This window comes from Narcine bancroftii, chromosome 10 (genome assembly GCF_036971445.1).
Source record: "Narcine bancroftii isolate sNarBan1 chromosome 10, sNarBan1.hap1, whole genome shotgun sequence".
Taxonomy (NCBI): domain Eukaryota; kingdom Metazoa; phylum Chordata; class Chondrichthyes; order Torpediniformes; family Narcinidae; genus Narcine; species Narcine bancroftii.
The window spans coordinates 56904340-56928933 of NC_091478.1; the positions used below are offsets into that span (position 1 = coordinate 56904340).

At 39.4% G+C, this 24594-nt stretch overlaps 1 protein-coding gene across 6 annotated transcripts in view; it reads left to right on the forward strand.

The window, feature by feature from the left end:
* LOC138744586 (L-fucose kinase) overlaps window positions 1–24594 on the forward strand; it is a 443124-nt gene that overhangs the window by 49863 nt on the left and 368667 nt on the right. For 5 of the 6 annotated variants that reach the window (XM_069900973.1, XM_069900967.1, XM_069900972.1 and 2 more), the window contains exon 2: window positions 10583–10779. In XM_069900973.1, the coding sequence (XP_069757074.1) occupies window positions 10583–10779 (197 nt within the window). Of the gene's footprint in view, window positions 1–8166; window positions 8224–10582; window positions 10780–24594 lie in introns of those variants that run through there. The other variant, XM_069900969.1, reaches the window with a different exon arrangement.

The following is a 24594-nucleotide window of genomic DNA, read 5'->3' on the forward strand; positions in this document are numbered from 1 at the left end:
GCACTCCTTATGGACAGTGCTGGATTAGAACCCTGGTCCCGATCACTGATGCCATAGTAACTAACCGCTTATGACAACCTCCACCAGTTTGGCTGCGACAGGAAACTCTTCAGCAACACTCAGAATCCGGAACATTGTCAGGGTGACAGTGAGGGACCTCAGCGAAGGATCGCTGTTTTCCCAGGATCTCTTCGTGCAAAATGTTCTGAAGGAGTGCCTCAAATTTGAGGATACCCACTGCCTCCAGGATGTGATGCACAATAGTCCCTTCGATGTGGCATTGAAGACCGCAGGTGGATGGCAGAGGCTGCTTTGGAACGTAACTCCACTCTCGCTATCCAAGGTGCAGCCACTCTTCATCCTTCTAATACAGAAGGAATGAGTGATGACGTTGCACGTTCAGTCCACCTGTGCCCGTCGTGGATTTGCTCACCTTCCTTGGCCATTATGTCAAGGGGTCAGGGAACTGTGGGCATTAAAAGCGTGTTCAGAATCTGGACAAGCAAACACCAAGCGAAGGTGAAACTGAGGGAGGACAGCAAAGGGGCCATCATCCACCCCCCTCTGTGTTTGCCATTAGAGGGCACCGTGCTGGACAGTCGAGTGTAACAGAGCAGAACATGAGATGGCCCAATGTAGCACAGTCATCTGCAAAAACTGTAAGATGGAAGGTCACCAGACCAAGGAGAGAGGTGGATCTGAGGCGAAGAACCAGCGAGCCATGCTATTTACCTCCGAGTCCTCCAAGATCATCTTCCGATCCAGTCCACACAATGGAGCAGGATGAAACATGCTTGCGTTTCCTCTTCCAAAATGTTAAGAGGGAGCTCTGTAATTCACAGCCTTAAGGAAAAAGATGGCTCAGTCACATCCTCGCAGAATGGCATTCAGAGGATTGGCATTTCCTTTCATGTCAGCCTAAGGCTACAGACAGAACAGCTTCGATGAAAGCACAGGGGAATGTCTGGATCAGCCAATTACTCTGGGGGAGCTGACAGATTCCATCTGTTCCTTTGGGTCAAGTAAAACCCCCGGAAGTGAATGCCTACCAGCTGAGTTGTACACTGCTCTGTGGGACTGGTTGGCCCCAGGAAGTGTACAATGCTATGCTCCTGGCAGGCAGGATGTCAAACTCCATGAGGAAGAGTGTCATCACCCTCATCGTCAAACAGAAGGGAGAGAAGGAAGATGTCAGGAATTGGAGACCCATTTCATTGCTAAATGTGGACTACAAAATCCTGTCCAAGGCCATCGCCAATCAAGTCAGGTCAGTACTGGGACAGGTGATCCACTCAGAGCAGACCTGCATGGTTCCTGGCAGAAAGATCTCTGATAGCCTCGTGCTCCTCAGGGACACCATTAGCTATGTGTAGGACAGGGGGGTGGATGCCTACCTGGTCAGTTTAGACAAGGAGAAGGGTTATGACCAGATTTTGCACATATACATGATGAATGTACTCTCCAAAATGAGATTTAGGGAGGGGATCTGGAATTGAATTAAGCTGCTCTACACAGACATCCGTAGAACAATCCAAATCAATGAGTAGGAAACTGATTGCTTCCCCGTCAAATCTGGAGATAGGCAAGGCTGTCTGCTCTATCCAGTCTTATTTGTGTGCTGTATAGAGCCCTTTGCAGAATCCATCCGGAAGAATGAGGGCATAAAGAGGAGTGACGTTGCCAGGCAGTGGAGGCACTCAGGTCAAGGCCTTCAATTTTTTTTGAAAAATTTATTTTAAATTTCACAAAGGAATATAAAAGAAATATAATATAACAAAACATACATGGAAAAAAAAACCCTTATTCCCCTTACCCCCCCACTCCTTACTATCCCTCCCTCCCCCCGGAGCTTAATATACTGAAAGAAGGTGATTACAAAATACGAGTATGTAACGTGGGTTGAATTACAATGCAAATAAAAATAATAATTACTTAACATTTAACCATACATTTCAAATATGAAGTCTATATATTTTCAAAAAAAGAATAATTATTCCTCAAATTGTATGTAATTTTCTTTAAATACAAACATGTTTGAATTTCATTATGCCACCTCTGTATACTTAGGTCTACATCATTTTTCTAAGTTTCCTAGCTACTGCCAAACTTAAACAAATAAATGCAACCCGAGATTTATCTAAACTTGTTAATGGATTCCTATATCCTAATAGGCACAGCCATGGATCCATAAACAAATCTATTTGAATGACCATATAACCATTTACGGAGCGGAAACAGGCCATGTTGGCCTTTTGAATCTGCACCAGTTCACTAGAACAACTCCACTAGATCAAACCTCCCGCTCTCCGCCAATAACCCTCCAACCCCCTCTCCTCCATGTACACATCCAACCTTCTCTTAAATGATAGAATGGACCCTGCCGCAACTATCTCATTCGGAAGATCACTTCTTTTGGTTTTAATACTCTGTTGGGTTTTGTATTTAAAATTAAAACATCATAATTCATTTGTTCATTCACAATATGTATAATAGAGAAAAAAAAAATCTGCTGTTCATTGATATGCTTCACCACCACATTTCCCCCAGGAAACCTAGATATTTACCCCATTTTTGTGTATAGATGTCAAATTTATCAAACCGTTTGTAAGACATGCATTCAAACACTGCCACTTTGACAAATCTTGCAAAAATTAAAAAATCGTTTCCCAAAAAGGTTTAACTTTTGAGCATTCCCACACAGAATGTATAAAAGTATCTACCTGATCTCCACATCTAAAGCACAAATCAGAATCCATAAAACCATACCTCTTTAACTTTTCCGGAGTTAAATATAACTAATGTAAAAAGTTACAATTAACTAAACTATAACGTACGTTAAGTAATTTTGTAACTCTATGTAGATATAAATCAGACCATACTTCATCAGGGATAACATTAGCTAACTCCTGTTCCCATTTATCTCTTACTCTCAACACTCCAGACTTCATTTTTGATTGTAATAACAAATACATCTTTGAAACAAACGCTTTCTTTTCCTTATCCATAAGCAACATTTCAAATTTGATTGCCTTGGTAATATCAAGTCTCGACCAAACTTATTAATTAAAAAAATCCCGTATTTGATAATAAGTGTGATATTCCAAACTTCTCCTTAAGTCTATCAAATGAAAGAAATAAACCTGCCTCAAAACAATTTTCAATTAATACCAAACCTTTTAAGTCCCACTCCTTCAAATAAGGGTTGTGCATTGAGAAGGGAATCAATTGATTTTGATATAGTGGAATTTTAATTGAACATATTTCTTTCTAACCTATATACTGATTCCACTTGTTACATATTTTAAATAAATGAATTAAGACTGGTACTTTATATGTTTGCAAAAGCAATAAATTCCACTTATATATAAAATGATATAATGACTTTTCATGTATCTGATCCATCTCCACATAGGCCCTCATTGGTGGTTGGTCAATATCAAACAATCTACTGATAAACTTCAGTTGTGCTGCCTGATAATAATTTTGAAAATGTGGTAATTGAAGACCTTCCAAGTCATATGACCACGTCAACTTTTGCATCGATACTCTTCATAATTTACCTTTTACATAAAACAAAGACGTACCGCCTTATTCAATTCTTTTAAAAATTTCCCCAGTACCAAACATGGAATTGATTAAAACAAATACTGAATACGTGGATAGATATTCATTTTAACACAGTTTACTTGGCCAAATAATGACAATGGTAAATCTTTCCATCGATTCAAATCAGATTTAATCCTGTTTAATAAATGTAAATAATTTAAAATATACAAATTCTTAAATTCCCTATCAATAAATACCCTTAATACTTAATCTTCTCAGACCATTTAAAATTAGTAAATTGCCTACAATCTGAATAATCTTCTTCAGATATTGGTAATATCTCACTATTCTCCCAATTTACTTTAAATTCTGACATTGACCCATAATATTCCAATAATTCTTGTAAAGGTCGTAAAACCTTTATATTTATATATTTATGTTTAGATAAATATATCAATACGTCATCTGCAAATAAGTTAATTTTATACTCATCTTGTCCATTTGTAATACCTTGAATTGTCATATTCTGTCTAATCACTTGAACTAAAGGTTCTATTACTAATGCAAACAAGGCTGGTGTCAATGGACAACCCTGTCTAGTTGATCTACACAAATTAAATGCTTGAGAAATCTGACCATTTGTCCCCACCTGTGCGGAAGGATTCTTATATAATGCCTTAATCCAACCTATAAAAAATGGCCCAAACTTAAATCTTTCTAACACTTTAAATAAAAATTTCCACTCTACATGATCAAAAGTTTTCTCAGCATCCAGTGATTAACAGTGATAATCATTGGTTGATTAACTTGCTGTCTGGACGCATTGATTATTGTAATTATTAATATTATCAACTGAATATCTATTTTTAATAAACACTGTTTGGTCTCCATGTACTAATTTTGGTTAAAAAATTAGCTAATCTATTAGCCAAAACCTTTGCTACAATCTTATAACCTACATTAAGATATAGGCCTATAAGAACCAACTTTCAATGGATCTCTATCTTTCTTTGGTATAATCGTTATCAATGGTCTCGAGAATGATTCAGGAAATAGTCCAGTATCCGTGGCCTGCCTCAAAATATCCATGTATACTGGAAACAACATCATGAAATTCCTTATAAAATTCCAATGGAAATCCATTTCACCAGGTAATTTACCCGTCGGCATTGCTTGTAATGCCTCTTTCAATTCAAACTCTGTGAATAAATTATCTAACAATCTTACATCTTACCCTTTCAACACTGCCAAATTCAAACTAGACAAAAAGCTATCAATCTGTTCAACATCTACCTTATCCTCAGATGTATATAATTTCTGATAGAAAGTACAAAACTCCTCATTTATCTCCTCTGGTTTATAAGTAATACCTGAATTTCCATGTACTGCATTAACTATTCTGGAAGTTTGTTCCGTTTTCACCTGTCACGCTAGTACTTTATGTGCGCTTTCTCCATACTCATAATACCGCTGCTTTGATCTCAAAATCAATTTTTCATAATTATAAGTTGGTTTCTTATTATAATGAAGTTTTAAATTAGCTAACTGTATCTTATTACCTTGCATTGCACTCTGTTGAAATTTTTTCTCTAATTCTTCAATCTCTTTCTCCAACTTAAGAAGTTCCTTATTATATTGCTTTTTCATTTTAGGCATATAACTAATAATCTGACCTCTCAAATATGCTTTCAAACCTTCCCACAATGTAAATTTACTCTGCACTGATCTCTCATTTATCTCAAAAAAAGGTTTTATCTGGTCCTTTAAAAACATAACAAATTCAGGTTGTTTAAGTAACGTTTCATTAAACCTCCAACGGTAATTCCTCTCAGCCTTTACAGCAATCTCACAGGATATCAACAATAATGAATGGCCCGACAATATTTTACTTTTATATTCTGCCAGATCTACTCTTCCCTGTAGATGAGCCGACACTAAAAAGAAATCTATTCTAGAAAATGAATCATGTTGGGCAGAATAATATGAATAATCTTTCTCAGTCGGACGAATACGTCGCCAAATATCCACCAAATTCAAGTCTTCCATTACTTCTCCCAATCTTTTAGCCATTTGTGTTTTCTTGACAATTTTTGGAGATTTATCCAATAATAGATCCAGGCAGCAGTTAAAATCCCCACCTACCATTATATTCTCATTTGACTGACTCAAATTTAAAAATGCATCACTTACAAATTGTACATCATCCTCATTCGGAGCATATAAATTCAATAAAGTCCATGTTTCAGAAAACAATTTACAATCCATCTTCAAAACTCTTCCAGCACTTTCATAAACAGAGTCCAACATAAAAAGTACTCTCTTATGTATCAAAATTGCCACTCCTCTCACTTTTGAATTAAAAGATGATGCCAATACATTTCTGACCCAATCTCTCTTCAATTTCAAATGTTCTTTTTTGGTCAAATGCGTCTCTTGCAAGAAAGCAACATCCACTTTCATCTTCTTGATATAATCCAAAACTCACTTCCTCTTTAATGGATGATTCATCCCTTTAACATTAAAAGTCACAAAATTCAATTTACTTATTTTATCTTTTTAAAAAAAACCTTAAACAACCAACCCGCTATCAAACTCAAGCTCCAGTAAAGAAAAAATAAGTTAAAAAAAATTTTTAAAGAAAAAAAAACACCAAAGTTGTACCCCCCCCCCTTATAAACCAGGTGTGGTAAAAACTACTAGTGGGAGATGACTTCAGAAGTTACAGTGCCAACCCCCACCCCCCAGCTGAATTTCCTACATCTCAAAATTTTGTTTAAATATCAATCTAATTCAATCCACCACCCCCACAACTCCGCCAACTTCTCCTTGAACATTAACAGCAGCAGCAGCAGGCAGATCATCCTCAACTTTCCGATTCAATTGTTGATTTCGACCATTATTCTTACTACTCCCATTCACATCACCATTACGCTTAGGAGATCCATTAGGCTTGGATTTCTGTAATTCAGAACACTAAGATTTATTAGGCAAAAAATTGGCAAACAACAAAGCATCAGTTTCATCATCAAAAAATTCAACTTGTGAATCCCCAGAAAAAACCTTCAACACAGAAAACCATTAACCCTTTTTCCACAGCACTCCTTTCACCGGATTAAATTATTTCCGACAGCGCATCACATCTTGACTTAAATCTGGATTTAAAAAAAAACTGTGTCCCTGAACCAACATAGAACCTCGATTCTGCCGAGCTTTCTGAATTGCCAGTTGCAAAATTAATTCACGGTATTAATATCTTAAACAATGAACAAAAGACACCTGTGGAGGTTGATCAGGGAAGGGTTTTCTTCACAACGGTCTATGCACTCTATCCAATTCCAACCCCTCAGGAAAAGCATCCTCTCCCAACATTTCAGGTATCCATCTCCAAAAAAACTTCACCAGATCCGAACCTTCAATATCCTTCAGCAAACATACAATTTTAACATTATTTCGTCTACTCTGATTTTCCAATGAATCATTCTTCTGCATGAACTTGAGCTTCTGCACCTTTCAATCTGTTAAACAATGTTCCAAATAGTCTATCTGCTCTGTATATCAATCAACAGTATCAGTACAGTCATGAAATGATCATTTGATATCCTTAATTTCCCCCTGAACCACATTCACTTATCTTAAACATTTAACCACATCTTGCTTAATCGATGCCACTTCACCTCTTAATTCTGCAAATTGGAACTTATTCTTCACATAAAATCTTCTGATACAGAAATTGTAGTGCTTTCTTCCACCTGCACTGTTTTAAAAGACTGTAACGTTGGAGACTTCTAGAGATTTCAGAAAGTTTCTGAAGCATTTGAGGCCTACCTTTCATGAATCTAACAGCCTTCAGTATTAAATTGAAGTCTTCATCAAAATATTCTTTCTCCTCTTCCTCTTCTTCTGTAGTATACGTAGACATCATTGCCAGTGCTGCCCAGGCCTCCCAACCTCAGGTCAGCAGGCCTTCCCCCACAGGTCTGACTCGTTCGGGCCGCTTGGGAAGGCCTGACCCTTTTGTCATGGCCCACTCCAATGTAGCATGCATGCGCAATTCCTCATGCATGCTCAGTTCGGACTGAGCCCTGTGACCAGGGCCCGACATTTCCTCCACTGGGCTTGGCACATTGGTGGTCGCTCCGACATGCTCGAGACCTCAATTGGATGTCGAGCCCCTGCACGCAAGGGGCTCCTCACCGCCCAGAGCGCGCTCAGTATTGCGAGCGCGCCGTTCATCGGATGAACAAGCAGCGGCAGCGCCATCTTGTGATGAGGGCACTGGAGTCAGCATTACCTGGTCTTCGGAGTCCTCAGGTGTTCCAAAATCTTTCTCTGGGGATCCTTCTGTGAGGTAGGTCTCACTTCTTCTGCACTTTCAACTCTTTTAAAATGTGTTTTTCTTGATGGTTGAGTTTTGAGGGCTCTCATTATAGTTGTTAAAACACTTGTAAAACTTACAACAAGCAATTTTAATATTTAAACAGTTCTTAAATTTCAGGTTTAAATATTCAATTGAGGAGAGAGGGGACTCCACATCTGCTCCCTACGCCATCTTGCCATGCCCCCCAGGTCAAAGCCTTCCTGTATATCGGCGACATTGCCATTTTCTGTTTGGATACATGATCAGCCTGGAGACCAACCAGCATATGCAGACAATCTGAGTCCACATCAAGTGCCAGGGTAAACCAGATGCAGAGTGAAACAATGCTCTTCAATAACTGTCTTGACCGGTCCACCATGCCCTTCATTCAGATACGACTACCCGAAGATGTTGGGGAACTGGTTTGGAGAGGCTGAGGTGTGCAACAATAATTGGTCTGAGCCAATTTCAAAGATCCAACCAAAAATTAGGACTGTGGGTGCAACAGTCCCTCTTAATAATGGGGAAGAACCTGGTCATTAGGTGTGAGGTGCTCTTGGTGCTGCTGTATGTGACACAGGGGTGGCCATCCCCCACACCTCCACCCTGGCTGTTACCAGAGCAGTTTTCTGATTCATTTGGGGTTCCAAAATGGATAGGATCCGAAGGACTGCCATGTACAAGTTTCCAGAAAATGGGGGCAAGGGTGTATCCAACATAGTGCTAAGCCTGATAACCACCTTTATGTGTGGTTGCATCAGTCTGTGCGTGGAATCAAAGTATGAGGGGACACCAAATGCCACTACATGCTAAAGTTCTACCTGTTCTGGGAGTTGCAAAAAATTATCCTGCTCTGGCTGCTGTGCAATGTCCCAGTTAGTTGCACTTTGCCCCACTACCTATCCTTGGTGGACAAGTTTTTCCAGGACAATACCTTTGACCACAAGGCCATCAGGCAGTTGTCAGCATGGAACGTCCTGCAGAAACTTGATGGATCTGGTGGGATGGTTACCTGAGCAGATTGTCCAGGTCATCTGGCAGAATGCCTCATCACCAGGGCTCACAAAAAGCACCAGGATTTGGTCTGGCTGGCAGTGAGATCCTTCTTGCCCAACCGGAACATCACCCTCCACATTGTCCTTAGGGCAGCTGTGGAAGACTGGAGACTGTCACCCACCTCCTTGCCGAATGTAGATTCACTGTGTGTGTGCAGAGGGATCGAGGGAGCTCTGTCACAGTACATCCCGAGCAGAAGCATGACAGAGGACTCCCTGATTTATGGACTGTTCCAGGGGACACACTCAAGTCCAACATCCAGAACGGCTGGAAGGTCCTCAACTCTGTGAAGGACACCCTTTGGTCTGCCCAAAACCTGTTGGTCTTTCATAATACTGAGATGTTGGTGAAGGAATACTACCGACTGCCATGTTCCAATCTGCAGGAGTATATGCTGATGGATCTGCTGCCAAAGTGAATGCACAGTCTAGAGTCCTCCCTTTACTGGGCACTGAGGGGCTGACACTGAGGGAAAGACCCTCAACTATCGGAGGGGTGGAGAAGCAACAAGGTGCCACAATGATGGTAATGGGGTAGTCAGAGAAGAATCTAAAATGTTAAAAGTTCATTAACACTATGTAAAAGGTTTTTAACAGTTTTTCTGTATTGTAAATAGTTTACTTGGTATTATTGAAACTTTGAATGTAAACGTCTTGAGCAGTTTTTTTTCCTCCTGTCTTGTATATAATTTATTGCGAATAATGTATTTTTATTTTGCCTCTCTCATTAGATGTATTTAAGGCACAGATTTTTGATGAATAGGGGAATTGAGGGCTCTGAGGAATGGACAAGTTAGAGATGAGTTCATGGGCAGATAAGTCATGATTTCATTGAATGGCAGAATAGGCTTCAAGGGCAAGATGGCTGACTCCTGCTCTTGGTTTCTTAAAACTAACTCTGAAAGCTTTACTTTTTATTTATTATGGACATACAGCACAGTAACTGACCATTTTGGCCCACAAACCCATGGCAACCAACTATACCCAACCAACCTACACCCCTGGTATGTTTTGAATGGTGCGAGGAAACTAAAGTCCCCAGGGAAAGCCTTCGCAGACATGGGGGAAAACATGCAAACTCCCTACATACAGTGTGGGATTCGAACCCAAATCGCTGGGACTTTAAAAGTGTTGCACTACCTGATACACCAACTGTACCACCCACAACTGAACTGGTGTTCCCATTATAAGAGTTAGAAGTGAATTTACTGCATGATCAAAGAGAAAAAGAATACAGTATCACTTTGGCTATTTGGTTGTTTGGAAGACCAGATGCTGATTGCCATGACCCTGTGAGCATGCCGGGGACCCACTTCCCACATCCCCTTGAGCGCGCTGGGAACCTGCGTTGGCCTCTCGGGTGCTGGGCCTTTATCACCTTTCCCAGGTTCCCACGTATTATCACGTAACATTCAAAGAAACAAGTGAATTAATTGTGGGTTTTTTTTTCTGGAGTAATAAAGATCATCATCTGAATTTCACTGAAAATGAATGGGCACGGAATTGCATGTGCTTGCTCTTGGCTTGTTATCTCTCTCTCAAATTTCATTGCTTCTGAAGTTATTTTACTTTTTGTTTTACAGTGCTGCCTTTCATGAGGATATTTATTTTGCTTTGTATCCAGGCTGAAATCTGGTGGTGCAGTGTGTCGAAAGAGCAATGGGTGGCATGAGGTGAAGGGATCAACAGAGATGGCGACCGCCGGTGAAGAGACTTTGGCATCAGAAGAACAGCAAATTGGTGGCCAAGCTGGAGAACTGGAGTGGACAGTTATCATCCTTACTTGCCAGTTCAAAGACAGTGTGCGTGCCTTCCACAGAGGTACGTCTTGTCAGACCACTTTTGACTGATTGGTAACTCCATTTATTCTGTCATAGAGTATTTAAAAAAAGAAACCATTATTGTTGTCAACTTGACATGAAAATTACCCATTTTTAATTGCAGTTTGTAGCATGTAGAAATAAATACAAAAAGAAAGATGATGTTTCAGGAAAATTTAAATTTAGAGATACAGCACATTAACCGACCCTTTTGGCTCTGTGCCACCCAATTGACCAGTACATTTTGATGGGTGGGAGGAAACTGGAGCACCCAGAGGAAACCCACACAGATATTGGGAGAATGTACAAAATCCTTACAGGCAGCACCAGATTCAGACCCTGCTTTGTGGCCTCAGTCTGGCAGTGCATGAGACCATAGAGACCAATTTGTCTGTTAGTCTGTACTCTTTCCCTTGCCCATTCTTCCCTTCTCCCCAGCCTTTTAATTCTGGCACCTGCCTGCTTTTTAATCATATCTTGAAGGAGGGCTCAGGCCCAAAACATTGGTAATATATCTATAAATCAAATGGATGCTGTGAGACCTGCTGAGTTCCTCCAGCCTTTCTGTGTTTTTATACAATCGCAGCATCTATAGACTTTTGTGTTTCATTCCAAAATATGTGCACTGGAATATTTTCAATGTTTTGTAGTGATTATCTATTTATTTATTTATTTATTTGTATATATGAATGCTTGTCCTGCATATATATTGTTTGTGCATATGTCTGGTTGTGTGTGTCTCCACATTTGGCACTGGAGAACACTTTCATTGCGTTGTACTTGTACAATCAGATGACAATAAAGTTGATGTGCATTAAGCATTTTGATGAATCAGTTGCAAGTTAAATTGTTAATGATTATAATTATTTTGCAACAGTTATGTGAACAGTTTATAGTTATTGTATGTTCTCATCAAATGTTCTTCCCTTTTGGAATTTAGCAAAGAGCACTATTGCCTCCACTGAAAATAGACACTACCTTTTCAGAGGAGCTGTGTCTACTTAATATTCCAGAGTTGCTGTCTATAGCTCATTACTAAGTTGAACTTTGTTCACTGTGTTTAAATATATAATTGCAGGGTCAGGACTACTTCTATAAAGTTATTGGGACATCATTGAGTCAGAGGATGCATTTTTCTGCTAAGTTGTCTCTGCAGTGGTTGGCCCCTCCACAGGGCTCGTGCTCAGGTTCTAGTACCAACTGAAAGGGAGTACTGCAGAGAGGGAAGAGAGGATGAGACAGAGGGAAGATTGGGCACTTCTGTTCACTTCCCAGTTTCTATTCTGTTACACATTTCCCACATCTTTTAAAATATTGGCACACTTCGAGATTTGAACTAGATCAAAAAAGTTGTGGTATGGGTTGAAACTATCTAGTCTGGCACCCTGGGACCTTGATGGTGCTGGACCACAGAAAATGATCACTGACTTTGTTCTTAAAACATGGAACATTACAGCACAGTATAGGGCCTTCAGCCTATAATGTTGTGCCAACCTATATAAATCTTCTCAACCTTCCCTACCTCACACCCATAACCCTATATTTTTCTTGTATCCATGCGCCTAAGAGTATTTTAAATGTCCCTATTGTACCAGTCTCCACCACCATGCCAGCAATGTATTCCAGGCACACACTACTCTGTGTACATTTAAATAAAAACACCCCTGACTTCTATCCTAAACTCTTCTCACCTCACCTCGCACAGATGCCCTCTGATATTTGCTGGTATTCGTAGAGATTGAAGTAAAAATGCAATGCTGGAGAAATTCACCAGGTCAAACAGCGTACTTTATATAACAAAGATGGAAATACATAACCATGCTTGAGCCCTTCAATATGAGCAAAATATAGTTAGGCACCCAAATAAAATGGAAGGAAGGGTCAGGGGAGGAGCATAAGCCCATAGGCAAAAGGTAATAGGTGGATAGCAGCAACAAACGGGAAGGGGGGGTTGACTTTGAATGGAGAGGGAATAGGGTGGAGAGCTGGAATTGAATTCCCAATCGCTACTGCTCTCCTTCCTACCATTCTGAGCCATGGGGCCAGGCTCAGTGCTAGAGACCCGATCACTGTTTTTGCCCCAGTAAATTGTTTTCAAACCACCTCCCCACCCCCCATCCCATCCCCCAACCCCAAATAATATCCAAAGCAGTATACCTACTATTGAAGGGAATAGCCGCAGGGGTTCCCGGCACTACCAGCCTGCTTGCTTTTGCTTCCCCTCTCCTGACAGTCATCTAGCTACCTGCTTCCTACAATTTCAGTGTGGCTGCCTCCTTGTAGGTCCTATCTATTAACTCCTCATTCTCCCGTTTGAGCTGAAGATAATCCAACTGCAGTTCCTGTTCCCTCATACTGTCTGTAAAGAGCTGCAACTCCATGCACCTCGTTCAGATATAGCTATCAGGGAGATGGCATGTCTCCCAGAATTCTCACATCTCACAAGATGAACATGCCACTAACCCTGTTGCCATTCTGGCTATTCTACCTTGGCACTAGGGCCAGCACTACCATTAGGCCAACTAGGCAAGTCCCTGGGGCACAGACCTTAGAGGGTGCTATTGATGAGAGCAAATTGTGCCCCACAGTTCAGGTAGGTTGAGGGAAAGGTTTGGAGTTGGCATTGGGAGCTATGGTGTGCGCTTGTCGGCTGACTGCCGAGGGGAGGGATTGGAGCCGTGTTGGGAGCTCCGGTCACTGGAGCTGGGAGCACCTGACTCTGAACCTTCCCCTTGGCCTACACCAGAGCCCTGACTCTGAACCCTACCCTGTCCTCTCGGTCTACCGCACGCGCACAGATATCTCCACCCTTACCCCCAACAAAGAGCTGTCATTTTTTTTCTCTTGTGCTCCCCTCACCCCTCTCACCTCTTACTGTGGCTCTGTGCTCCTCCCACTGCCCTTCTTCGCCACTCAACCCCCTACTATTTTCTTCAGGCACTTGTCTATGTTTAGCTTGTACCTTGATGAAGAGATCAACACTGAAATGTAAGTTATGTATCTTTGCTACATAAAGTACACTGCAAGACGTGGAATTTCCCCAGCATCTTTGTGTAAAATAAAGTACGTGCATGCTTGAGATGGGAAATGACTGGAGCTAGATCAGTAATGAGAATCCAAGTATGTTGGGTTATTTGCCCTCTGATTTGCTGTTTGGAGGGTTTGCTCCAGTAAGAAAAATTATATGACGAAGCTTTGAAATGTCTATCAATTGTGAAAAAATGCATCTCTGTCTTTCTCCATCACTTTCCTTTTTCTTCGGGAATCCACACAAGGATATGACGTTTTTATAACAAACCTCTCAATATTATGAGATTTATGCATGTGTTTTTGAGCACCAAGTTGGCAGAGTCTTTGATTATGTGTCAGCAAATCACAGGATTAGTCTGCATCTGGCATTGTTGGATATGCTCATTTGTAACATGTGAATCAGAGTTGGCAAAGTTAAGCATTGCATGTCATTTGTTCTGTTTGGTACTTGGAGCAGAACCAATTTCTTGGATTGGCAGAGTAGGACTGTCACCCACCTTGGTCTAAATGGATGCCCTGGAAATAGTTGGGAGTTTTATGTACACAACTTCCTGCATCATCCTCCCCCAACCCTACTTCTCCTATTTATCCTTTAAGATCTCATGTCATAAATATTGCATTTGTCAAATGTTTTGGCATACTCTTGGAGTGAGACAGAAACCAAAGCCATTTTAAATGCATAAAACTATTGATTAATGAATGTTGTACCAAATAAATAAAGTGTAGATTAAAGTGCTCAAAGTTTTTGAAGATGGTGCCTCGGTTTGTGAGAAGCCCTTGAATGAAGAGGGTGTGCCTTGTTCTGAGTTCCTTGTGTCTCAAGTCTGCACAATTCATCTGGACCTTTTTTTGGAAGTTGCGAATCCACAGAGAATACATGTGCTCAGTATTTATTGGTAGAATCTTGCGAGATATATTCCTCAGGCACTGACAGAAGGTTCTCCCACTATCCTGTCCAGCATTTGCCTTTCAAATAACATTCAGTATATCCCATTTATATAGGATATTTATTAAGAAGATTATTCAAGTTATGATTTCCATTTCAATTAGACCTGCATGTAAAATTGCATCATGTTCTGTTGGCCTTCTGCTAAATACATTGCTGGTCAGGTCAGCTGATAGCTCCATTTGATCCTTTGTGGATTGCAGAAGTGGCATAATGAACTTGAGGAATAGAAAATATCATTTAGAGCAGGAACTTTAACCTCAGAAGACCAGACAGTTGCTATGGAAATTTGATTTGCTGCCATTTCTGCTTCCTGGTACAGTTAGTGAAACCATGCAGAAAATATCCTAACTCGGTAAGATTGCTGTGCTTAATGTTAAGAGGAGACTGGCCTACTTCTGGAACAGTTGGGTGAAAGGATTTCTTTCAGAGATTAATGTTGCCAATAACAGTCCAGACTTTGTGATTGTTACTGTAATCTACTTGAAGCTGCTATTAACTCTTTCTTGGATTCCGTATGGGATTGGAGCAAATGCATAGATGCACTTTTGGCTTCACTTGGTTCCTGGCACTGTATGAGAGTACTTATTATTTAACTCCTTGAAGAATTTCTCTGTCAAGTGTATTGGCAATGCCTGAAATAGGTATTGTATCCTTGGGAAAATGTTCATTTTAATTCAGTTTATCCTTCCTATTAGTGTTAGTAGTAAATCTTTCCAATGCTCTAAATCGTCCTGTAATTTTTTCATTAGTGGATAATAATTGAGTTTATATAGATGGCCAAGGTTTTTATTTATTTGTATACCTAGGTATCTTATTGCTTGCATTTGCCATATGAATGGTGATTCCTTCTTAAATTTTGAGAAATCCGCATTGTTCATTGGCATTGCTTCATTTTTATTTGCGTTAATCTTGTAACCCGACACTTCTCCATATTCCTTCAATTTCTTATGTAATTCTTTTATTGACAATTCTGGTTCTGTTAAGTATACTATAACATCATCTGCAAATAAACTGATTTTATATTCCTTGTCTTTTATTTTTATCCCTTTTATTTTATTTTCTGTTCTTATCAATTCTGCTAGTGGTTCTATAGCTAACGTGAACAATAAGGGTGATAGTGGGCATCCCTGCCTTGTAGATCTGCTTAAATTAAATTGCTTTGATATATATCCATTTACTGTCACTTTCGCCAATGGTCCCTTATATAATGCTTTAATCCAATTAATATTCTTCTCTGGTAAACTGAATTTTTGCAATACTTTGAATAAATAATTCCATTCTACTCTGTCAAAGGCCTTCTCTGCGTCTAAAGCAACTGCTACTGTTGTCGCTTTACACCCTTCTACTGCATGAATTAAGTTAATAAATTTACAAATATTGTCTGTTATTCGTCTTTTTTTAATAAATCCAGTTTGGTTTAGATTTACCATTTTAGTTACATAATCGGCTAATCTGTTTGCTAATAGTTTAGCTATTATCTTATAATCTGTGTTAAGTAGTGATATTGGTCTATATGACGCTGGTGCGAGTGGATCTTTCCCTGTCTTTGGTATTACTGTAATTATTGCTGTTTTGCATGAATCTGGTAAGCTTTGTGTTTTGTCAATCTGGTTGATTACTTCCAGGAGGGGAGGAATTAATAAATCTTTAAATGTTTTATAGAATTCTATTGGGAATCCATCCTCTCCTGGTGTTTTATTATTTGGTCATTTTTTATTATCTCTTGTATTTCTACTATTTCAAATGGTTCTGTTAATTTATTTTGTTCCTCTATAGTTTGTCTTCTTTCCCTTCGTTTTCAGTTTGGTATAATTATTTATAGAATTCTCTGAAGTTTTCATTAATCTCCGTTGGATTATATGTGATTTGTTTGTCTTTTTCCTTGATGCCAATACCATTCTCCTAGTTTGTTCTGTCTTAAGCTGCCATGCTAGAATTTTGTGCGTTTTTTCCCCTAGTTCATAATATTTCTGTTTTGTCTTCATTATGTTCTTCTCCACCTTATATGTTTGTAGTGTTTCATATTTTATTTTTTTATCTGCCAATTCTTTTCTTTTAGTTGTGTCTTCCTTCATTGCGAATTCTTTTTCTATATTTACTATTTCCCTTTCCAACTGCTCTGTTTCCTGATTGTAGTCCTTCTTCATCTTGGTTACATAACTTATTATTTGCCCTCTGATGAACGCTTTCATTGCGTCCCATAGTATAAACTTATCTTTCACTGATTCCGTATTTATTTCAAAGTACATTTTAATTTGTCTTTCAATGGATTCTCTAAAATCCTGCCTTTTAAATAGCATGGAGTTTAATCTCCATCTATACATTCTTGGAGGGATGTCCTCTAACTCTATTGTCAATATCAAAGGTGAATGGTCCGATAATATTCTAGCTTTATATTCTGTTTTTCTTACTCTGTCTTGCATACGAGCTGATAACAGGAATAGGTCTATTCTTGAGTATGTTTTATGTCTACCCGAATAAAATGAATATTCCTTTTCCTTTGGGTGTTGTTTCCTCCATATATCCAAAAGTTGCATTTCTTGCATCGATTTAATTATAAATTTAGTTACTTTGTTCTTTCTGATAATTTTTTTCCCAGTTTTATCCATATTTGAATCCAAATTAAGGTTGAAATCCCCTCCTATTAATATATTCCCTTGCGTGTCTGCTATCTTCAAAAAAATATCTTGCATAAATTTTTGATCTTCTTCGTTAGGTGAATATACATTGAGTAAATTCCAAAACTCCGAATATATCTGACATTTTATCATTACATATCTCCCTGCTGGATCTATTATTTCCTCTTCTATTTTAATTGGTACATTTTTACTGATTAATATAGCTAGTCCTCTAGCTTTTGAATTATATGACGCTGCTGTTACATGTCCTACCCAATCTCTCTTTAATTTCTTATGCTCCATTTCAGTTAAATGTGTTTCTTGCATGAATGCTATATCAATGTTTTCTTTTTTTCAGTAAATTTAACAGTTTCTTCCTTTTGATTTGGTTATGTATTCCGTTAATATTTAAAGTCATATAGTTCAATGTAGCCCTTTCATACTTTGTTTATCTTTCCTTTCTGTTTCCTCATCATCACCTTTCCTTCTTATCCATTTCTGCTTTCTTTTCTTGAACATTATAAGACAACATTTCTAAAACATAAAATATTTCCATTATTCTCCTATCTAAGATTCCTTTAACTCCATTATCCCCTCCACTTCCTGAGTTGCCCTTTGTTCCTTGTCGGGCAACCATATCTCCCCTCTCCAATTGGATTTGCGAATTCACTCGCAAGCGTCAACTGATTCACAGTGACCGTAATTCTTTCCCACCCAGCTCCCCCCAGAAAAGATTTTAATCTTCATATATAACAAAGGTCACTCTCTTAATTCGCCCCATACTTCCTTTCTTCCCTTTCTTTCCCTTCTTAGTTGTTACCTATACTCTTTTTTTTAATATGACTACCAGCCCCCCCACATCTCCATCGGGCACACAAAACTCAAAACGGTCAACCAGTTTACCTATCTTGGCTGCACCATTTCATCAGATGCAAGGATCGACAATGAGATAGACAACAGACTCGCCAAGGCAAATAGCGCCTTTGGAAGACTACACAAAAGAGTCTGGAAAAACAACCAACTGAAAAACCTCACAAAGATAAGCGTATACAGAGCCGTTGTCATACCCACACTCCTGTTCGGCTCCGAATCATGGGTCCTCTACCGGCACCACCTACGGCTCCTAGAACGCTTCCACCAGCGTTGTCTCCGCTCCATCCTCAACATCCATTGGAGCGCTTTCATCCCTAACGTCGAAGTACTCGAGATGGCAGAGGTCGACAGCATCGAGTCCACGCTGCTGAAGATCCAGCTGCGCTGGGTGGGTCACGTCTCCAGAATGGAGGACCATCGCCTTCCCAAGATCGTGTTATATGGCAAGCTCTCCACTGGCCACCGTGACAGAGGTGCACCAAAGAAAAGGTACAAGGACTGCCTAAAGAAATCTCTTGGTGCCTGCCACATTGACCACCGCCAGTGGGCTGATAACGCCTCAAACCGTGCATCTTGGCGCCTCACAGTTTGGCGGGCAGCAACCTCCTTTGAAGAAGACCGCAGAGCCCACCTCACTGACAAAAGGCAAAGGAGGAAAAACCCAACACCCAACCCCAACCAACCAATTTTCCCTTGCAACCGCTGCAATCGTGTCTGCCTGTCCCGCATCGGACTTGTCAGCCACAAACGAGCCTGCAGCTGACGTGGACTTTTTACCCCCTCCATAAATCTTCGTCCGCGAAGCCAAGCCAAAGAAAGATACATACACACATATACATATAGTTTGTGGTCATTTTTGTTCTCGTTACATCTCTTCATCTCTCTGTCTGTTTTGTAGTTGTTCTGCAAATTTTCGTGCTTCCTCCGGATCCGAGAATAGTCTGTTTTGTTGCCCTGGAATAACTATTTTAATTACCGCTGGGTACTTTAACATAAATTTATATCCTTTTTTCCATAGGATCGTTTTTGCTGTATTGAACTCCTTCCTCTTCTTCAGGAGTTCAAAACTTATGTCTGGATAGAAAAAAATGTTTTGACCTTTGTATTCCAGTGGCTTTTTGTCTTCTCTTATTTTCTTCATTGCTTTCTCCAATATATTTTCTCTTGTTGTATATCTTAAGAATTTTACTAAAATGGTTTTTGCTGCGGCTGTGGTTTCGGGGCTAGTGTTCTATGAGCCCTCTCTATTTCCATTTCTTCCTGTAATTCTGGTCTTCCTAGGACCCTGGGGATCCAATCTTTTATAAATTCTCTCATATTCTTGCCTTCTTCATCTTCCTTAAGGCACACTATCTTTATATTATTTCTTCTATTATAGTTTTCCATTATATCTATCTTCTGAGCTAACAGCTCATGTGCCTCTTTAACTTTTTTATTAGATTCTTCTAATTTCTCTTTTAAGTCCTCTACTTCCATTTCTACGATTATTTCTCGTTCTTCCACATTGTCCACTCATTTTCCTATCTCTGATATGACCATCTCTATTTTATTCATTTTTTCTTCTGCATTCTTAATTCTTTTTATTTCATTAAATTCTTGTAATTGCCATTCTTTTACTGATTCCATATATTCTTTAAAAAAATATATATCCATTGTCTTGCCTTTCCCTTCTTCTTCCATTTCTCTATGTTCTTCTTCTTCTTCCTGTGGGTTGGCCATCTGTTGTTTCCTTGTTTTCTTTTTGCTCTCTTCTTTCTTGTTCTCGTTGTTTTCTGTGTTTTCTTCCTGTTGCTGTGTTGCAGCTGTCACTCTCAGCTGTGGAGATCGACGTATGTTTTTTTTCATGCGCGGTTCCGCACTTTTACTCGGCTCCGCGAGCCATTTTTGTAGTCTCGAGCTCGGGACTTCCACCGACCTTAGGGAGCGGGCTTCTCTCTCCGCGGCGGGCCTCCTCGGACAGGTAAGGCCTTCACCTTTTTCTTCCGACGTTCTTTCTTCTTCTCTTCTTCCCGTTGCTTTCGACTTTTCTCTCTTCGCTGCCATTTTCTTCTCACCTTTATTTTTATTTTGTTTTAATTTTTATTCTTGTACCTTTGTGTTTTGTGTGTTTTTTTTTTAAACTTTTCCGGAGAGGGCTGGAATTCCCTGACCGGCCACTACTCCATCACATGACTCCTCCCGTGCTGCCTTGTGTTGATGAACCCTCCATGATAGCAATCAGCTCCAGCCAATGACCAGCAGATCAATCTACGTGATCTATGGGGGTCAACGTATACGCCAGTCAATGGCCCATCTCAGACATTGAGAGCTTTGGAGGTTGACTTGTACGCCAATCAATGGGGCTCCTCAGGCATCCAGAAAATGGGTGTTGAAATATACGCTGGATATACATACCATAAAACCCTTAAAATAAGGCTGAAAAAGAAGGGGGGGGTGGGGATCAATGTATGCCGGTCGACTTATAAGCTGAAATATATGGTAATTAGATACCTGTCAATCTCATCCTCAAACTCCCCCAATGATTGGGCCGCCACATTTGCATGTGGCAACGAATTCCACAAATCCACAACCCTATGGCTCAAGAAACTTCTCCTCATCTCTTAAATGGGTACCATCTACTTCTAAGAGAGTGCCCTCTTGTCCTGTCTGGACTCACCCATCAAGGGAAGCAACTTATTCACATCTACTCTGTCCAATCCCTTCAGCATTCAAAATGTTTCAGTGAGATCCCCTCTCATTCTTCAATACTCCAAGGAATGCAGTCCAAGAATGTATAAATGTTCCTCATATGTTATCCTTTGTGTTCCAGGAATCATCCTTGTAAATTTTCTCTGAATTCTCTCCAACATCAGTACATCCTTTCTAAGATAAGGGGCCCAAAACTGCATGCACTTCTCCAAATGACATCTCTCACCAGTGCCCCATACAGCCTCATCAACACCTCCTTACTCTCGTACACTATTCCTCTTTTTAAATTTTTTTAATTTATTGCACCATGAATCACATCAATAACAATATTTACAAATGTTCATCATTAAAATATACACATGTCCTTTTTTCCCCTCCCCACCCCCCCTTTAAAAACTAATAAAACACATAAAACAAAGAAAACAACAAAAAGCAAAGAAGTCGTATCGCCCACTTTTACATATAACCATTTACGGAGCGGAAACAGGCCATGTTGGCCTTTCGAGTATTTAAATCTTATCGTGTTTGTCTTCATATCACTTTAAGAGGAGGTTTGACGTCGGCATTTTCTAACATTTTTTGTATGGTTCCCAAATTGGTTCAATAATGTATAATTGTCTTTCAGATTGTATGTAATTTTTTCTAATGGAATACACTTGTTCATTTCTGTACCCCTGTTGTATTTTAAGGCTGGTTTCCATTTTCCAAGTTGTCATAATACACTTTTTTGTTGCTTCTAGTGCTATCATAATAAATCTTTTTTGGGCTCTGTCTAAATTTACTCCTAGTTTTTTGTCTCTTATATTATTTAACAGAAAAATTTCTGGATCTTTTGGTATGTTACTTTTTGTGATTTTGTTTAATATTAGGTTTAAATCTTTCCAGAAAGTTTTCACTTTTGAACATGTCCAAATTGCATGTAATGTTGTTCCAGTCTCTTGTTACAGCGGAAGTGTCTCTCCAATGCTGTTGGGTCCCACTCTTTTAATTTCGCCTATGTAGCCAGTTATATTGTATCATACATAATCTATTATTTATTGTGTTCCTGTACATAACTGTACAGTTCCTCATAGTTCATCTTTCATTCTTTATCCTTGTATTTAAATCTTTTTCCCAACTTTGTTTCGGTTTATACCTTGTTTCATCCTCTTCCTTGTATTGCAATTTGTTGTACATGTTTGTTATAATTTTTTTTAACTATCATTGTGTCTGTGATTAAATATTCATACCTGATACTTTCTGGTCGTCTCAAGCTATTTCCCAAATTATCTTGGCGGAGAATGCACCTGAAGAAGCCTTGTGAAAGTCCTTTGGTTTCTGGGGTTTGAAGCTTCATGTTCAGCTTCCATGTTCTCCTTCAGCCTTGTGCTCTTGCAATAGATCACAATCAACTTCCGAAAAGTCGTGGTCAGAGAAGAACACGATATCTTTAGTCCACAATCATCAGGAGGAAGGTACGGGAGCATCCAAATCAGGACTGCCACGTTGAGAAATGGCTTCTTCCTGTAGCTGTGAGATTGATGTACAGTGTCCTGAAACTGAGAAAATAATTCAAAAATTTATATTTTATTTTAAATTGTATCTGTAATTATTATCTGCTGGGTATTGTGTGTATGCGCACCAACACCCAGGGAAATCCTGTACAATCAGATGATAAACTTGAACATTATTCTTCGTGTAGCAACATGCAGCTGATTTTTTTTTAAATGCTGCAAAAACAATTGATGTGAAGGAAGGGGCCATAGTACAACTTTGTTACTTGGCTTGTACTGGGCATTTACTGTTATTTTGGTTAATCAAGTGTGAATGCATTTGGTAAAAAATCATACCGAAATTCTAGAGGAACTCAGCCAGTCTTTTCAATATTTGGTGAAGATTTACTGTGCATTTCTTTTGCATCTTGTGACACTTCCTTTGGTCATCGTTTTTCTTCCTTTGGCATTTCAGGAACATTAGGGTTATAGAAAAAAAATTGATCTATTAGATAGCTCAGCTACACTGTTGAGATGTGCCCCAAAACTTATTGCGCTGTACTTCTTTAAACATGAGGATTTCTTTGAATGTTAAAGCAGTACCAGCCCAAGTCACTTAATTTTTCTGAAGATCTTTTACAGAGCTTTTAGTTCTTTCTTTGACCCTATTTTGAGACTTAAACAATCAATGATTCATGTTGAAAAACATTTATAATCCATTTTTTTCCATTTCAGCCATTCTTTAACATTTTAATATTACAGTGGGTTTGTCACAGGAATATCATTTACTACAAGTTTTGCTGTGGTCAATTTTTGATTTCAAACTTTGGTCTCCAAATTCTCCTTCATATGAAATTTCAGCAAATTTTCTCAATAAAAAAAGTCTTGTTTCTAACTTAAGCTCATGCATAATCAATGTTTTTAATATCTTTAATGTTGTCAATTTTGAATTGTGCCATCATAGAACAAGTACAAGCCTTTCAGACTATGATGTGCCAACCTTCAAATACCTACTCCACATCAATCTAAATCTCCTTCCCTCGCAGCCTATAGCCCTCCATTTACGTCCATGTGCCTAACTGGAGTCCCTATTGTACCAGCCTCCTCCACCACCCATGGCAATGCATTCCAGGCACCCACCTCTTTATGTATTTTTTAAAAAGCTAGTTCTGACATCTCCCCTAAATTTTCCTCCACTCACCTTAAATGGATATCCTCTGGTATTGGTCATTGCTGACCTGGGAAAAAAGATGCTGGCTGTGCACCTGATCTAAGCCCCACATAATTTTGCATACCTCTGTTAAATTGTATCTCATTCTCTGTTGCTCCTAAGAGAAAAGCCTGTGCTCACTCAGCTTTCTTTGTTCTCCAATCCAGGTAACCTCCTGGTAAATCTCTGCACCCTCTTCACATCCTTATTAAAATGAGGTGACCTGAACTAAACTAACTCTTGAGTATAATCCAACCAGACTTGTATTGAGGTGCACTATTACCTCATGGCTCTTGAACTCAGTCCCCCAGCTAGTGAAGGCCAACACACCATATGCCTTCTTAACCACCCTATCGACTTGCACGGTAACTTTGAGGTATCTCTGGATTTGGAGCCCCATCATCCCTCTGTTCCCCCATTGCAAAGAATCCTGTCATTAAACATGTATATTCCCTTCAGGTTTGATCTTCCAAAGTGTATCACTTCACACCTTTCCAAATTGCCCAACTCTGTCTATAATCTTTTAACCCACAACAACCTAATAGGCTATCCAAAATTCATCTAACTTTTGTATCAACTGCAAACACACCCTTTCACTTTCTTTTTAAAAATCACAAAGATCAGGGATCCCAGGACAGACCCTTGCAGAACTCCACTAGACACTGACCTCCAGGCAGAATACGCTCCATCCACCAACACCCTCTGCCTTCTCTAGGGAGTCTGAATCCATGCAGCCGAATTTCCATTAATCTAATAACTCATGACATTCTGAAATAGCCTACCATAAGAGAACTTTACAACCACCTTAATAAAATCCACACACATCATGTCCCCAATCTATCCTCATTTTGTTTTTGCTGACAATATCACGGTAGTGGAGTGTATAAAAAGGGACTATGCATCAGCAAATGGGGCGGATGTTGAAAACTATTTTAGAAAGCACATTTTATGTTTTAAATAAAACCTTGCCTGCAAA